At 51.9% G+C, this 16,211-nt stretch overlaps 1 protein-coding gene across 6 annotated transcripts; it reads right to left on the bottom strand.

Moving 5' to 3' along the window:
• Window positions 1-2,619: 2,619 nt before the first annotated feature.
• On the bottom strand, window positions 2,620-10,547 carry LOC113876114 (sialic acid-binding Ig-like lectin 10). Of its 6 annotated transcripts, none has more exons than XM_027514970.1 (11): window positions 10,164-10,540; window positions 9,921-10,001; window positions 9,454-9,828; window positions 9,005-9,289; window positions 7,962-8,357; window positions 6,567-6,614; window positions 6,178-6,435; window positions 5,808-6,092; window positions 5,206-5,299; window positions 4,933-5,080; window positions 2,620-3,530 (listed from the first exon to the last, which is right to left on the bottom strand). In XM_027514970.1, the coding sequence occupies exons 2-11, from the start codon at window positions 9,955-9,957 to the stop codon at window positions 3,270-3,272; spliced, it is 2,187 nt and encodes a 728-aa protein (XP_027370771.1). In that variant the 5' UTR covers window positions 9,958-10,001; window positions 10,164-10,540; the 3' UTR covers window positions 2,620-3,269. The 6 variants fall into 6 exon arrangements, with proteins under 6 accessions (XP_027370771.1, XP_027370772.1, XP_027370770.1 ...); XM_027514971.1 differs by having other exon boundaries at window positions 7,962-8,225; window positions 8,310-8,357; window positions 9,921-10,539; XM_027514969.1 differs by lacking the exon at window positions 9,921-10,001 and having other exon boundaries at window positions 7,962-8,225; window positions 8,310-8,357; window positions 10,164-10,539.
• Between the last annotated feature and the right edge of the window lie 5,664 nt (window positions 10,548-16,211).

The following is a 16,211-nucleotide window of genomic DNA, read 5'->3' as shown; positions in this document are numbered from 1 at the left end:
CTGCCGTCTATGGGGTCGCAGAGAGTCGGACACGACTGAAGTGACTTAGCCGCAGCAGCAGCAGTTTGGTCATAACGTCTCTCCCAAGGAGTAAGCGTCTTCTAATTTCATGGCTGCAATCACCATCTGCAGTGATTTTGGAGCCCAAGAAAATAAAGTCTACCACTGTTTCCACTGTTTCTCCATCTATTTGCCATGAAGTGATGGGACCAGATGCCATGATCTTAGTTTTCTGAATGTTGAGCTTTAAGCCAACTTTTTCACTCTCCTCTTTCACTTTCATCAAGAGGCTCTTCAGTTCTTCTTCAGTTTCTGCCATAAGGGTGGTGTCATCTGCATATCTGAGGTTATTGATAGTTCTCCCGGCAATCTTACCAAGTATCTGGCCCTTTAAGGCCCTCCCCCGGAGCTAGGAGGGCGGAGGCGGGCTTTTGAGTTTCTAAGGAAATGCGCTTCGCCCAGCTTCCAAAATTGACAGGCAAGTTCTGAAAAGTGACCAATCAACTCCTGCATCGGGTGGGAAGGACGTTTCCGATTTGTTGGGGGAAAGGGCAGTCATCGGCTTGAGCTCCGTCCACTCCTGGTTGCATAGGACAGCGCGAGGCGCCATCCTCAGCTCTGATTGGCGGGTGAACTCGCATTGCTTCCGGGCCCGCTCCCTCCAGCTGTCAGATCCAGGTGGGGCTCGGAAGCAGTGCGAGGCTAGCACCCCAGGAGGGTAGCACCCTCATTCTTTGATTGGCTACGTTTCTGAGCACAAGTCTCTCTCTCGCCCTCTGATTGGCTGTTTCCTTTCAGCGCCAGGGCTGTAACTGAAAGTTTTTCCCTAGTCTTTAGCGGTGTCTCTTGTCTGCTTCTCGGCGCGGTGGCAGCCTAGACCAGGAGATGCTGAGCGAAGCTAGAAAGAGAGAGGGGTCTTCAGGCTGAGGGGAGTCTTGGTCTTCTAGAGAAGCTCATTGGACTTTCCTGATGGCTCAAGTGGGTTAGCACACTTGCCAACACAGGAGCCATGGATTCAATCCCTGGCTCCAGAAGATCCCCTGGAGGAGGAACTGGCAACCCACTCCAGTATTCTTGCCTGAAAAATCCCTTGGATAGTGGAGCATGGCGGGCTAGTGCTTGGGGTCGCAAAGAGTCGGACAGGACTGGGCAACTAAGCACGCTTCCAGTCTTAGGACGAATCTCTTCCTTCTACTGCCCCCTAGAGGCCTCCGACTGTCAAAGTCCCAAGATTCGATCTTCAGAGACTTCTGGCCCACAGGACTCAAGGATTCCCTTAAATTCCTTCAGTCCCCTTCCCTGCAGGAGACCCTTGGGTGCCTTCTTCTCTCCCTTGAGCCTTACCCACTCGTTCAACACCTCCAGCTTAAGAGCCCTTCCGGTCTTGGGGTTTTCCACTATTCTCAGAAATGGTCGGGATGCTTTGGCAAGAGGTTACTGGAGACTGAGTTTAAAAGTTCAGATTTGTGGGCTGAAGTCTGTGCTGGAATGAGTGCCCCTGGGTTTACGTGGCTCTCATGATTGCTTTTTTGCCCCCTAAGATTTTTAAATATTGTTATTTTAAAAAATTATTTGGCTGTGCTGGGTCTTAGTTGTGGTGTTTGGGATCTTTGGTGCAGCATATGGGTTCTAGTTCTCTGACCAGGGATGGAACCTAGGCCCCTTGCATTGGGAGGGTGGAGGTTTAGCCACTGGACCACCAGATAAATCTCCATGATTGCTTTTTAGAGTGCTTGGTAGTCAGGGTTTGCTAGAAAAGTCCGCTAAAATGGCAGTGGGAGTCTGGAGGTGAAGGGCCCCAGAAAGGGAGATCACTGAGATACTTGCATTAAATCATTTAAATTCTCACAATCTTTTAAAAAGTGCTCAAAATATTTTGCATTTGTATTATTTACCTTCTTTCAAGTACAGTAAAATTCACTCTTTTTGGTGTGCAGTTCCGAGTTTTGACAGATGTATAGAGCTGTGTAACTGTCACTGCTAACAAGATCCAGGGTGTTTTTATCATTCCTCCAAATTCTCTTGTGCTGCCTCTTTGTCATAATAACCTTTTTTAAAAAAGTTTTCATCAGTTATTTATTGAAAATTCACTAAAAACTTAACACCAGAATCATACTCTATGTTGGAGGAGTTTATTTTATATAGGTTATAATCATGCTTACTTGAAGGTCTATATGAACTTGACCTTATAGATTTCATGTAAAAGTTTAGTTACTCCAAGTCCTCTTATTGTCTTTAGAAAGTCTTTTTTTAATTTTATTCAAATATAGTTCATTTATAATGTTGTGTTTAATTTCTGCTGTACAACAAAGTGACTCATACATATATGTATCCTTTTTCATATTCTTTTCCATATATATATATATATATGACTGAATCACTGTGATCTACACCTGAAACTAACACAACATTGTAAACCAACTATACTGTAATTTTTTAAATATTTGTTTAAAGGTGCCTACCATTCCAAAAGAAGAAGCAGAAGAACCAGGAAAGCTACTAAACAACAACAACAAACTTTTCCTAACTGAAGGCTAGCTTTCTTAGGCTTAGCAAGGCAACAACTCCATTCTTCCTGAAATCAGTCATAGGCAATACAGAAAAAAAAATGGGCATGACTGCGCTTCAATAAAGCTTTAATTAGGGACACTGAAATTTGAATCTCAAGTCATTTCCATGCATCATAAAACATCCTTCTTTTGATTTTTTTTTCCCCCGAACCATTTAAAATGTAAAAAACACTCTCGGCTCACAGGTGCCATCAAAGCTGACAGCTTGACCCGTGAGGTTGTCTGGGTGACCTCACAAACAGGCATGCTTCATCCTCTCTAAAGGCTCCCCCAACCGTTGAGAAACTGAGACTGTGAGTAATCAGCTGGGCCGGGGCCTGGGTTTCTCCGAGAAAAAGCTTTTCCTTGCTCAGAAGAGTGTATTTGGAGAAATGAGGGCAGGAGGAGAAGGGGGCAACAGAGGATGAGATGATTGGATGGCATCACCGACTCAATGGACATGAGTCCGAGAAAACTCCAGGAGATGGTGAAGGACAAGGAAGCCTGGAGGGCTACAGTTCACGGGGTCGCAAAGAGTCGGACACGACTGAGCAACTGAACAACTCTGGAGACATTCATCAAGCTGCTCCAGGGTCTGGGATGGGATGACCCATCCTCGGAGGATTAAAAAGAGAGAGAGACAGACCACACTCTGTTCTCATCCCAATTGCTCTGCCTCTCTCCCTGGCTTGCATCCGAGTCCTGTGGCCCAGCAGACCCTCAGTGGAACTGGATTTCAGCGTACTCTGGGTGCGTGCCCTCGGGTCTTTGGGTCTCCCATGGTCTAAGGCCTGGGAAGTTGAGGACAGCGTAATGGAGCTCCTCTTGGTTGTTCTCTGCTTCTGAGGCTTGTAGGGATGACTTGGGTCCTGGACAGTTGTGGGAGACGGGATGGAGCTCCTTCTGATTCTTTCTGGCTTCCAGGGAGTGACCATCTGCAGGAGGAGGCTGGGAAGGACTGCTTGGTTTGGCTTTCTGTTTCTGAGCATAAGAGGGGGGAAAAAACTGACCATCCTGCCTTCCTTCATTCAACAAATACTTGAGCGCCTGCCCAGTAAGTGCCAGGTACTAAGTAAGGAACTGGAGTTACATTAGGCAGTGAAACAAAGACTCTGCCCTCCCTGAGCTCGCCTCTTGTCTCGGGACAGGAACAAACTGTAAACAGAAGTCTGTTGTTTAAGCCTCCATCCTGTGGCTCTTTGCTATGGCCGCCCTAGTGAACTGACTAATGCAGGTAGATTGGTGTGAGGACCACCACAAAACACAGAAGGGCTCCATCAACACATACATCTCCCTCCCATATCCATAACCTCCCTTCTCATCTCCTCCCATCCCGGAGCCCTCACAACTACTAACCTGTCCTCTATCTCTACAATCGTAACATTGGGGAGTGTTTTACACAGGGGATCCCGTGTAGGTGATCATTTGAAATTGGCTTTTTTTTTTTTTTCTTGGTCTCTAAGCTCTATCCAACCGAAGTGGGGAGAAGTGGTTTGGATGGATTTGGGAAGAGATGTGCTGATGGATTGATTGTGGGAGGATAAAAAAGAGAAGAGTAAGAAGTGACTTTAAGGCTGGAGGCTTGAGCAGTTGGGCCAATGTGGGCTCTTTGCTGAGATGCAGAGGGTGGAGGAGAAGGGATTTAAGTGGTACTTAGTCACAAGTTTGATTTTGGACAGGCAAAGTTTGAGATGACTGTTAGACATCCTAATAGAGATGCAGCTTAGAGAGTTGGCTGTGAGTCTAGAGTTGAGGAATGAGTCTGGGAAATGTAAATTTTGGAGTCATCAGCATCTACATGTTCACTCCTGAAAATATCCAGCATTTAACCCAACACTTATTAGGTGCCTGGTACTCAATGTTTTATGGGTAGAAAATGAGCCTATCAAATACCCAGAATGAGCCTACATGGTCTGTACTACTATTATCCCCTTTTTAACAGTTAAATCGAGGTACAGAGAAGTTAAGTGACTCATCCCAGAATACACAGCATGGAAAGCAGGAAGGAACCCCACAGCCTGACTTCAAAGCCCTGCCCTTAATCATTACTAGGACATACGGACCCTCAGTGATATTAATCATTGTGGCATCATTAATTATACATAGTCATGTCGTTGGTAGCCGTGATGGTGAAATAGCTGCCATCTATTAAGCAATAACAGGTGCTGTAATCCTCAAACCGGCTCTCAAGGAGGAAGCAACAGAGGCTCAGCAGGAAGGAGGGATATGGTCAAGGTCTCCTAGAAGCTATGTGTCAGAATCAGGGTTTGAATCCAATACCCGGGCCTTTTCCACTGTGAGGAAAATCGGGGACGGGGCTGAAGAGGAGCGCATACAGGAGTCAGAGAAGGGGACCAAGAGGCAGCGGGTTGGGAGCACTCACCAGGGGGCCGGCCTTAGGGATCACGTTGATGTAATCCAGGATCGTGCTCCTGCGTGAGAACCTGGACCGCGGAGCCTCTCCGGGGGCCGGGGCCGGGGCCGGCGCCGGGACCTTTGCCTGGGTCCACTTCTTCCTCAGAGTCCTCACTCTGAGGAAACACCCCACCGCCGCCTTGGTGTGCGCCCGGGTCCCGCCTCCTTTCCCGGGGTGCCCCCAGATTCCACGCCCCATCCCTCGCTGCCCCACCCCCACACACCCCCGCTCCTAACTCACAAGATAAAGATGAAGCAGAGGAAGAGGAGGGTGGTGACGCCAATCCCTAGAGAGATTCCGCTGGCGAAAGCCCCGGAGGCGAGTCCCTTCTCGTCTGCACGGAAAAGGTCAGCCGTCTCTGAGCCCGTCCCATTAACGTGGGTCCTCACGTCCGCCCGCCACTAGGCGCTCAGTCTTCCGGCTCCCATGCCAGAGGTTTTCCCCTGCAGCCCCTTCCCATCGACTTCTTGGAAATTCCACTACACCCCAAGCCCAGATATCAGGCTTTCCGATTTAAATTTCCCCTCTGCATCCCAAGGGGCTTCCCTGGTGGCTCAGACGGTAAAGAATCCGCCTGCAATGCTGGAGACCTGGGTTCGATCTCTGGGTAGGGAAGATCCCCTGGAGAAATGGCAACCCACTCCAGTATTCGTGCCTGGAGAATCCCATGGACAGACGAGCCTGGTGGGCTATACATTCCATGGGGTTGCAGAGTTGGACGGGACTGAGGGGCTAACGCGCCGGCGTGTCCCCGCCCTCCCCCAGCTCCTGATCCAACCACAAGACCCAGTCCCGGTCCCTCTCAGCCCCCGCCTCCACGGGGTGTCCAGTTGACCCCTGACCTGGCAGCAGCAGGACAGACCCGCTCTGGGCCCCGTGGCCGTTCAGGGCCTCGCAGCTGAGTCTGAGGCCGGAGCTGAGCCCCTCGCGGAGGCTCAGCGAACTGTTGGCCCAGGGCCCGGCGGAGCTGGAGGCGACCTCAAAGGAGGCGTTGCTGAGCTCCCCCTCCAGCAGCCTCTCCCCGAGCCGCCAGCGCAGGGAGGGGGCCGGCCGGGCTCTGGAGGAGCAGCTGCAGCGCAGACCCTCGTCCTCCTGGGAGCAGGAGGGGCCCAGCAGCTGCGGGGGCGCTGTGGGGAGAGATGGGAGGGATCAGGGGTGCCCCTCCCCTCCCTGGAACCCCGGCCTCCTGTCCCCAGGAGACCCCACACTCACAGACCACGAAGAGGCTCAGGGAGTTATTTTGGGAGCCCAGCGGGTTCTGAGCCCGGCAGGTGAACTCCCCTTCCTGCTCTGTTTGTATCTGAGGCAGCTCCAGGACCCCGGGATCTGAGGGCTGGGAGGGGCTCACAGTCCGTCCCAGTCGGGCCCAGCTCAGCTGGGCAGGGGGGTTGCTGTGAGCGACACAGAGGAGACGCAGGCTTTGGCCCTCCAGGACCCGAAGAGATGCGCCACTCTCCAGGTTTTCCAGGGCTAGGGGGAGAAGAGGCAGGATGGATGAAGAGAGGAGGAGGGCACAGGAACCCTCCTGCCTGCTGATATGCCAGACGTCCGTGCCGCAGTGTGGGACCCAGAAGCCTGGCTCCTCTGATGCCCTTCCCTACCTGTGCGGTTTGCTTGCGAGACCATCACTTTCAGGTTCTCCGGGGCATCTGAAACAGAGACGGGGCGCTTGGCTGTAAACAAGGCAGGGGTTTCCTTCTGGGCCAAGTGAACGTCCCCAGGGATGAAGGGCTCGGAGGGGGAGGAGGGTTGAATCACCCTCTGAGTGATTCTCCGAAGAGGAACCCAAGGGAACTGACTGGTAAGAAGGGCCGGTCCCTAAGATACAGTGCTACGTAACAGAAATAGGTCTCTGGTCTTCGTCCCTACTCCACACACAGAGCTTCTAAAACTCCTGGATTTCCTGGATGGTAAGCATAATAAAGGTGCCTTGTTATTTATAACAAACCCCTTTCCACCATCCCTGAGTATACCATTATTGAAGTGACTTTTGGAAGTGCCAGAGGCTGAGGGCTTGTTGCCTGGGGAACCGACCACTTGATTTGAGGGTTGAAACTTCCAGTCCCACCCCCTGACCTCTGAGGAGGGGAAAGAAAGGGGACTGGAGATTGAGTTTAATCACGAATGGCTGATTTAATCAAAAGTGACTATGTAACAAGGGCTTCCCAGGTGACTCAGTGGTAAAGAATCTGTCTGCTAATGCAGGAGACCCAAGTTCGATCCCTGGGTCGGGAAGATCCCCTGGAGGAGAAAGTGGCAACTCACCCTAGTATTCTTGCCTGAGAAATCCCAGGGACAGAGGAGCCTGGCCAGTTACTGTCCATGGGGTCGCAAAGAGTCAGATGCGACTGAGCACACACACATGCATATGTAACGAAGCCTCCGTAACCACCTCCCCAAATGGGTGAACAGATGGAGATTTGGGGAACATGGTGCCCAGGAAGAGGGCATGGAAGGTAGGTGCCGCTTCCCCATACCTTGCCCTAAGCATCGCTTTCATCTGGCTGTTGGTGAGTTAGAGTCTGTTATAATAAACTGGTAATCTAGTGAGCAAACTATTTCTCTGGGCAGCTCAAGCAAATTCATGGAACCCAAGGAGGAGATCATGGGACCCTGCAATCTATTACTGGTGGGTCGGAAGCACAGGTGACACCCTGGACTTGTCATTGGCAGCTGAGGTGGGGGTGGGGCCAGCCTGGTGGGCCCCATCCCTTAACCTGCGGGGATCTGACAGACGCTCTCTCCAGGTAGACAGGATCAGAACCGAGTTGAGCTGTAGGACAGCCCGCTGATGTGGGAGAATTGCTTGGTGGTGTGGGGAAAATCCCGCCCCCTCCACTCACCCCCCACCCCACTCCTCCCATTAGAGCTAGAAGCAGAATCTTTGGTTCCGTTGGCCTGGGGTTCCAGGTCCCCGTGGAGCTCTAGGACTCTGCCCCCAGCCCCCTTGCCTCCTCCCCAGCCCCCCAACCCAGGCCCCTACCAGTCACACTCACACTGCACTGAGAGGTCCAGGCTGCGGCTCAAGAAGCCAAGCCTGTTCTCAGCCCGGCAGGTATAGCGACCCGCGTCCTCGGCCTTCACCCTGGGCAGCGCCAGCTCCAGAGCTGTGGAGCCCAAGGGGTGGGACCAAGAGAGGACTCTGTCCTGCAGGGTCCAGCTCAGCGTGGCCAGCGGCAAACTGTCCGCGGTACAGAGCAGCCGCAGGGACTGGCCTTTCTGGACTTCCAGGTGTGGGCTGTCTCCCCTGGGCTCCAGAGCTGCAGAGAGAGAAAGAGAGACAGCAAGAGAAGGACCGCAGTGGGAAACGCCACTCCCCCTGCCCTCCTGACACCCCCAAGTACCTGGCTCATCGGTGTAGGAGATGCTGATAACCAGGTCTTTGGGGGCATCTGTTAACAGGATTGGGAGTTGGCTTTGGGGAAAGTGAAAGTTGCTCAGTCGTGTCCGACTCTTTGCAATCCCATGGACTATACAGTCCGTGGAATTCTCCAGGCCACAATACTGGAGTGGGTAGCCTTTCCCTTCTCTGGAGAATCTTCCCAACCCAGGGATCAAACCCAGGACTCCCGCATCGCAGGCGGATTCTATCCCAGCTGAGCCACAAGGGAAGCCGAAGAATATTGGTGTGGTTAGCCTATCTATCCCTTCTCCAGCGGATCCTCCGGACCCAGGAATCCAACCGTCCAACCGGGGTCTCCTGCATTGCAGGTGGATTCTTTACCAGCTGAGCTGTCAGGGAAGCCCGGCTTTGGAGAGGAATGATACATTCCCCACCGCCAGAGAGCACTTCCTCAGGGAAAAGAAAGTGTGACAGTCCCCCGGGAAGACAGGCGACGCATGAGTGCCCAAGATGCGCTTGCGGATAGAGGACCATATGTCAGCCGCGTTCCCCTCCCAGGGCCGAGCCCAGCATCGCGAGACTCCTCGCCTTCCTCCCCGAGGGCCGCCAAGAGCTGTCGGTCATCGCCCAGCTGCCTCTCTCCACCTCCCCATCCCTCGAGCCTGGAGCCACAGTCCTTCCCGCCCCCAGACTCACACGCCACGCTAAGCCGGACAGTGTTCTCCGTGCTCACACCCTCTCTGGAGAAGTCCACTCTGCAGGTGAGCTCAGTGTTGTGGTCCTGGGGTCTGGGTGTGAAGGTGAGCTCTGAGAAGTAGGAAGTTCTCGAGCTGGCCTCGTTGGGGGAGACGGTGTTCCCGATCCAGGAGAGAGTAGGGACAGGACATTCGTCAAAGATCCAGTTAAATGCACAGAAGAGTGTCACCTGGTGCCCGGGCTGCAGGATCTCAGGGACGTAGATCTCCGGCTTCTGTGTCAGGGCTGGGATGGACCGAGAGAGGGTGGGATGCCAGCCCCGGATTGGGGGGTACCCTAGTGGGGGTCACACATGGTCCATTCTTTACAGCCCCTCCCCAGTATGAGAAGGTGGGGGAGGGGGTCCCCCCCACCCCCGCGCCCCATTCCGGCTCCAGCCAGTTCCATACCTGTCACTTCCAAATAGAACTTGTATTCCATGAAATTATATTTCACATAATCGCCTCTCTCGAACCGGAAGAAGTACACTGCGCTGTCCTCCAGGTGTGCCTCTCTGATGAGCAAGGAGCAGCTCTCACTGGGATCGCCAAGGAGCTGGAATCGGCCCTGGGTGCTTGTGTCCACGTCCTGATCTGGCTTGTTGGTGGCCACTGGCAGACTGGGCTTGGGAGTCTGGTCTCTGAACCAGAAGCCGTAAGCTGGGGTGGTGGGACTCCATCCTCTGGAGGGGTAGAAGATGGAGCAGGGCACGACCATGCACAGGCCTTCTTGCACCATCACGAACTCCTGCACCTGCAGCTTGAATGAGTCCAGAGCCTGCGACCCTATGGGGGAGACAGAGGTTCAAGCTGCAAGCCCAGCCCGGACCCCAACACCCTAGCCCCCGGGCTCCTCCTGGACACCCCCATCCACTCACCGCCCCACAGCATGGCCAAGAACAGCGGCAGGAACATCTCAGGCACTTGGACCTTCCTGGGACACACTCATTCCCCAGACGCTTTGAAGGGCAGTGGGTAAGGGCAGAAGGCGGAAGCTGAGCCCTGGGGGACTGATGCATGAAATGTGCTTCTGGTGCACAGACCCGCACGACTCTTTTTCCTTTTCTGGACTCTCCCCACCACCACCTGGCACCCACTTGAACTCACTCTGGGGAGCTCACCTGGTGTCTGGGCTCCCTGAGCTGGTCGCCTTTCCCAGTCATCTCTGGGGGAGGGGCTGGAGAACATGTGTCTAACCTTGGGGCCTGGCTTTGGGTGGGTGTAAGCTAGGGGCTCTCCCATTTGACCCTGAGTCGTTAGGGAAGCAGAAGTGAAAGTCCCCAGTAAGCCCTTTCAGGGTGACCGTGGTGATTTCTGGGGCAGAGGGTGGTGGTGGTGCAGGGCTGGTCTTGCCAGATAAAAGGTAGAATGCCCAGTTAAAATTGGCTTTCAGATAAATAATATTTTTCTTTAGTATAAGTATGTCTCAGAAGTATAAGCATGAGATATTCATGCGTGCGTGCTCAGTCGCTTCAGTCGTGCCTGACTCTTTGCGACCCTACGGACTGTGGCCCACCAGGCTCCTCCGTCCGTGGGATTTCCCAGGCAAGAACACTGGAGTGGGTTGCCATGCCCTCCTCCAGAGGATCTTCCCAACACAGGGATCAAACCCCGAGTCTCTTATGTCTCCTGCATTGCAGGCAGATTCTTTACCGCTGAGCTACCGGGGAAGCCCATGCATGAGATACGCTTCTACTAAAATTATTCACTGTTTAGATCTGAAATTCACCTTTAACTGAGCACTTTGCATTTTTCTTGGCTATATCTGGCAATCCCAGGCTGGTCTCTGTCCCTACCCCTTCACCCTCCCTGATGGGCTCACTGGAGCCTGTCCCCTAAGATCTCTGTCTGCTTCCCAATCTTCCCTTCTGTCCCACAGTTGGATGACATACATTTGTAACACCTGCTGTGAAAAAAAACTCAGGATCCCTGGTGGCTCAGTGGTAAAGAATCTGCTTGCAAGGCAGAAGACTCAGGTTCAATCCCTGTGTTGGGAAGATCCCCTGGAAAAGGAAATGGCAACCCACCCCAGTATTCTTGCCTGGAGAATTCCATGGACAGAGGAGCCTGGCGGGCTATAGCCCATGGGACTACAAGAGTTGAATTTGACTTAGAGACTAAACCACCACCCCAGCCATGGTGATGCCAATGGTGGCATCTTTGGCAGTGTAAGAGGCATGGGAGCTGTGCAATGAGTCAGTGTAACTGCCCCAGATCTTGACTGTTGTTCCCTTCACCTTGAAACTGATTCTCTGTTTTGGTCACATAGAGATGCCATGTTTGTCCTCTTGACCTCCACTCCCTGGGACCTTGTGTGTGGCAGGTGCCCTGCTGTGAAGGGGGGAGGGGGAACACACATAGGTAAATCAGATAGTGTCTGACCTCGGGGGATCCCAGCTTGGTAAACGAAGAGCCTTAGAAACGGAAAAGCATGCTGAAGTGTTCATAAAGGCTCCGCCCCACACGCTGAGACAGATGTCCCAGCCTGGCCCTGGGGAGAGGGTGTTCACTTCCTCCTGGCAGAGTCAGGAGGGGCTTCCTGGAGAGAGTGACATGTTAGCTATCCCTGTCTTTGGATCCGCTTAATCGGCCATGATAAAACCACACAGAATGAGTGGCTTAAACAACAGAGATGTATTTCCTCACTGTTCTGGAGGCTGCAAGTTCAAGGCCAAGGTGTCAGTAGGGTTGATTTCTTCCAAGGTCTCTTTCCTTGACTTGGAGACGGCCATCTTCTCTTCGAGTCTTCAGCTGGTCTTTCTTCTGTGTGTGTCCTTCATAAGGACAGCAGTCATATTGGACTGGGACTCTGCCCTGTGACTTCATTTCAACTGAATTAGTTATTTAAAGATTCTATCTCCAGTTGTATATTCTGAGACACTGGGGGTTAAGGCGTCAACGTATGGACTTGGAGGCCGAGGGAGCGCAATTCAGCTCATAACATCCACCCTCCTCTTCATCTGCTTCCAAGTCCCCACTGCCCATCCTGGGCTTTCTCTAGGGATGCCCTTGCGTCCAGGGACAGAGGGGGAAGGGCCTCCCAGAGGGAGGAGTGAGAAGGAGAGAAGAAGCCTGGGTCCTGCTGGGGGCTTGCCCTGAAGGAGCCGAGAACTGAAGTGCCCCACCCTCAAAGCTTAGATCCAGTCTTGCCCCCGCCTTGGAGCATCTCCATGCCTCTCTGAGGCTAATGGGAGCAGGAACCAGGAGGGTGGCAACATCTCAGGCCTTCCGTGGGTTTCTCCACACTATTCCGTGCTGCTCCGTCAGCCCGAAAAGGGAGAGAGAGAGGACCCTCTGCTACCCTGGAGCCAAAAAGATACCAATCTGTGGCTACCCTGTTCCTCTGAACCAACCCAGAGGTCTCCCATTCTCCCGTCAATGAACATGGGCCATCCATGGGGTTACATATGCCTTCGAACCTCAGCGCTGATCCCTGAGATATGGAGGTGAGGAGGCCTCCTGTACCAGGCTAGGTAATCTGGGCAGCTTTTCATCTGTAGCCAGGTGGGCAGAGGCAGGTGGAAACTGAGAGGGGCCAAGGGACCCTTCAGTGACTCTGCTTGCGGACTAACCCATCCCCTTCTGCAGGCAGCTGCCAAGAGGTTCCTGGAGGCGGTTCTGAGACCTCAGCTCCCCTCCTCCGCTTTCCTGGAAACACCGAGGGTCCACTCTTCTCATCACAGGAAAAGTATTTCCATCACAGGCCCTGCCCTTTCTTTCCTGCCCATCCTGCTTTTCCTGGTCCCATCTTGCCTCCATCCTCACGTCACTCAAACTCTTCCTCTCAAGATCACCGAAGACCTCAAACACTTAAAAGCCCTAGGTAAATTATGTTCTCATCTCACTTGGATGCTGCCCACCCAGCAGCATTTGATGTGCTCGGTGGCCCCCTGCCCGCCTGCTTCTTGAAGCACTGGCTCAGTCTGGCCTCTGTGTCCCCTGGAGCTGTCATCTGAAGGTACCCGCTGGAGCTGGGCTGCATGTAGCAAGCAGAAAACACCATTGTTGTTGTTGTGTTAGTTGCTCAGTTGTGTCTGACTCTTTGTGACCCCGTGGACTGTATGCCCCTCTGTCCATGGAATTCTCCTGGGAAGAATACTGGAGTGGGGTGCCGTTTCCTTCTCCTGGGGGATCTTCCCAACCCTGGGATCGAGCCCAGGTCCATACTTCCCAGGTTTTCCTCCGACCTTTCTAGACACTCTTCCTCATCTTTAATAGTTCTGCCTCTTCCCCTGACTCCTAAATCTTAGAATGTATCAGGATCGCTCTCCCAAGATGTCCTATTTCCTCCATGACCTTAAAAACCTTTGCTATGTGTTTTGTGACTTGCAGTAAATACATATTTTGGTCTTTGTTCATGGTTCCTGGCCCACAGTTCCCCAAACTCTTGGAATTTCCTGAGTGAGAAGAGCAATAGGAGCATCTTTTGTTAAAAAAAAAATTTGGTCTCTTGTCCTCAATTCCTGAAAACACTTTGGAGCTAGAAATGGGTGTCTTGTTATTCTTAACAAACCCCTATCCACCATACCAGAGTTTTTGTTAATGGCGTGACTTTTGGAAACCACAAACAGATGAGGGCTGGTTGTCAGGGGAATGAACCCTGTGATTAGAAGGTTAGAATTTTCCGTTCAACCCCTGACCTAGCAGGAGGGGAGAGGAGCTGGAAATTGAATCAGTCCCCATGGCCACTTATCTAATCAACTGTGCCTATGGAATAAAGCCTCCACTGGGGGAAAAAAACAAATGAAGTATGGGGTTCAGAAGGCTTTCAGGTCAGGGAATATGTGAAGACTCTGGGAGAGTGGTACATGTCCCCAAAGAGAAGGCATGGAAGCCCTGAGCCCTCTCCCCATACTTTGCCCTGTGCACCTTTTCCATCTGACTATTCTGAGTTACATGTCCTTTTATAATAAGCCAGTAATCTCGAAATAGCCTGCTTCTCTTAGCTCTTCTGCTTTTCAGGGGTCCAAAGGTCATGGTTTCTGGTACCAACATCTGCCCATATCCTAGCATCATCCTGATGTCTTTGCCTCAGCCCCATGCACGATCTATCTGCATGACCTATCAGTTCAACTTAAGAAAAATAATAATTTTGTTTATTTTTGGCTGCACTGGGCCTTCGTTGCTGCGTGGGCTTTTCTCTAGCTGCAGTGAGCGGGGCCTACCCTCTAGTTGCAGCGTGCGGGCTTCTCATTGCAGCGGCTTCTCTAGACACAGAGCACAGGCTCTCGGGCACCTAGGCTTCAGTAGTGGCGTCTCCCGGCTCTAGAGCACAGGCTCAATAGTTTGGCGCTCAGTCTTAGTTGCTTCAAAGCATGTGGGATTTTCCCAGACCAGGGATCGAACCTGTGTCTCCTGCGTTGCCAAGTGAATTCTTTACCACTGAGCCCCACCAGGGAAGCCCTCAACTTTGTAAATATTAAAAAAAAAAATGTACTCCCTTATCCCCCTCCCCACTTTCATTCGTTACCCTAGTCTTAGGGGAACACAATTGACATTTTGAGTCAGATAGTCCTTGGTGAGTAGAAGCTGCCCTGCACGTTGTATAGAGTATTGAGGAGCATTCCTGGCCTCCCTACTCACTACTCTTTACTCCCCGCCTTCCCATCCCAGGTTCGACAATAAAAACGTCTCCATGCATTGTCACCTGTCGACAAAATCACCCTTGATTGAGAATGACTATCTAGGTCCTAGTCACCACTACCACTCATCTGCAGGACAAAAATCTATCAATGATTCTCCTTGCTTCCTTTTAAAAAAATTATTGACGTATAGTCGATTTATAATGTGTTAATTTCTGCTGTGTGGCAAAGTGAGTCTGTCGTACACATATGCGCATTCTTTTTTCAGATTATTTTCCGTTATGGTTTATCACCGGATACTGACTATGGTTCCCTGCTTCCATTTTTACTCCCTCCCTAATGCTGTTTCAACACAGCAACCAGAGTTACTGTTAAAATAGAGATTAGGTCATGTCACCCTCTTACTCAAACATTTCAATGGCATTTCATTCTATTTAGGAGAAAAATCTAATCACCTCAACCCACCGAACTTGACCAGGTGTAACCCCCAGTGATCCCTACAAACTCGTTTTGAATCCACTTCACTTTACATCCCGCATTCTCTCCAATGATACCTACCCCTTTGTTTCTCACATTTACCAAATTTGTTTCCACCTCAACAACATGATGCTAGCTGTCCCCTCTTCCAGGAATGCTCTTCCTGCGGCTGGCGCCCTTTTTCACCATTTTCAGCTCAGAGGCCATCTCTTCCGAAATGTTTTTCCTGAACTTACAATGAAGTTGCCCCAACATTTCCCCACCCATACGCTTTTTTTCCCCCACCCGCATATTTCTGGTGATTCCTTGGACCTCCTCTGAGCTTTCCACCTCTCCTCTGTGTGACCAGAGCATCTCCCCTCTCTACTTTGCAGTTGCCTTCTCATCCAAGCCACCCTTCCCCAACCCTTGGCCAGACAGCAGATGAAGGGTTACCCAAGTCTGGAAGAACCTTTTTTCAGTCATCCTTGTATCTGTCTTCTCTGCCTAAGAATGTTCAGATTGTCTCTGAGTCTAGTCCTTAAAAAAAACAAAAAACACTCTGCAAGCTTCTGGTTTCCTTCTCAAATTCAATAGATGTTGAGCACCTGCTGTCTGCCCCTGAGGTCACAAGGGCAAAGACAGATACTGAGGGGAAGTGAGAGGTGGGTGGGTGGGTAGGTATGGGGTTGGGGAGGTTGAGGAGGAAGAAGAGAGGTCCGTAGGTGTGTGTGTACATGTGGGTAGGTGGGTAGGCAGCTTAAGATTCTGTCCTAGGAAGGATGCTGTGTGTGGGTCTGAGGACTGGACTCAGGATGGATGAATGAAACGGATGTAGGGAAGCATTCCAGGGTGAATGGAGAATCCAAGTCTGGCTATATTTTGAGTTCCTGGGGGTGCTGAGGAGCCTTGGTTGGGAGAAAGGGACTATCTTAGGCAACCCTTTTGTGATCAGTTGGGTCAGACTCTTTGCGGCTCCGTGGACTGTAGTCCACCAGGCTCCTCTGCCCATGGAATTTCCAGACAAGAATACTGAAGCGGGTTGCCATTTCCTCCTCCAGGGGATCTTCCCGACCCAGGGATTGAACCAGCGTCTCTGGCATCTCCTGCATCAACAGGCAGATTGTTTAC

The sequence above is a fragment of the Bos indicus x Bos taurus genome, chromosome 18 (assembly GCF_003369695.1).
Source record: "Bos indicus x Bos taurus breed Angus x Brahman F1 hybrid chromosome 18, Bos_hybrid_MaternalHap_v2.0, whole genome shotgun sequence".
NCBI lineage: Eukaryota > Metazoa > Chordata > Mammalia > Artiodactyla > Bovidae > Bos > Bos indicus x Bos taurus.
The sequence above is the reverse complement of the archived record's forward strand: the minus strand, read 5'-3'. Positions and strand labels throughout refer to the sequence as shown.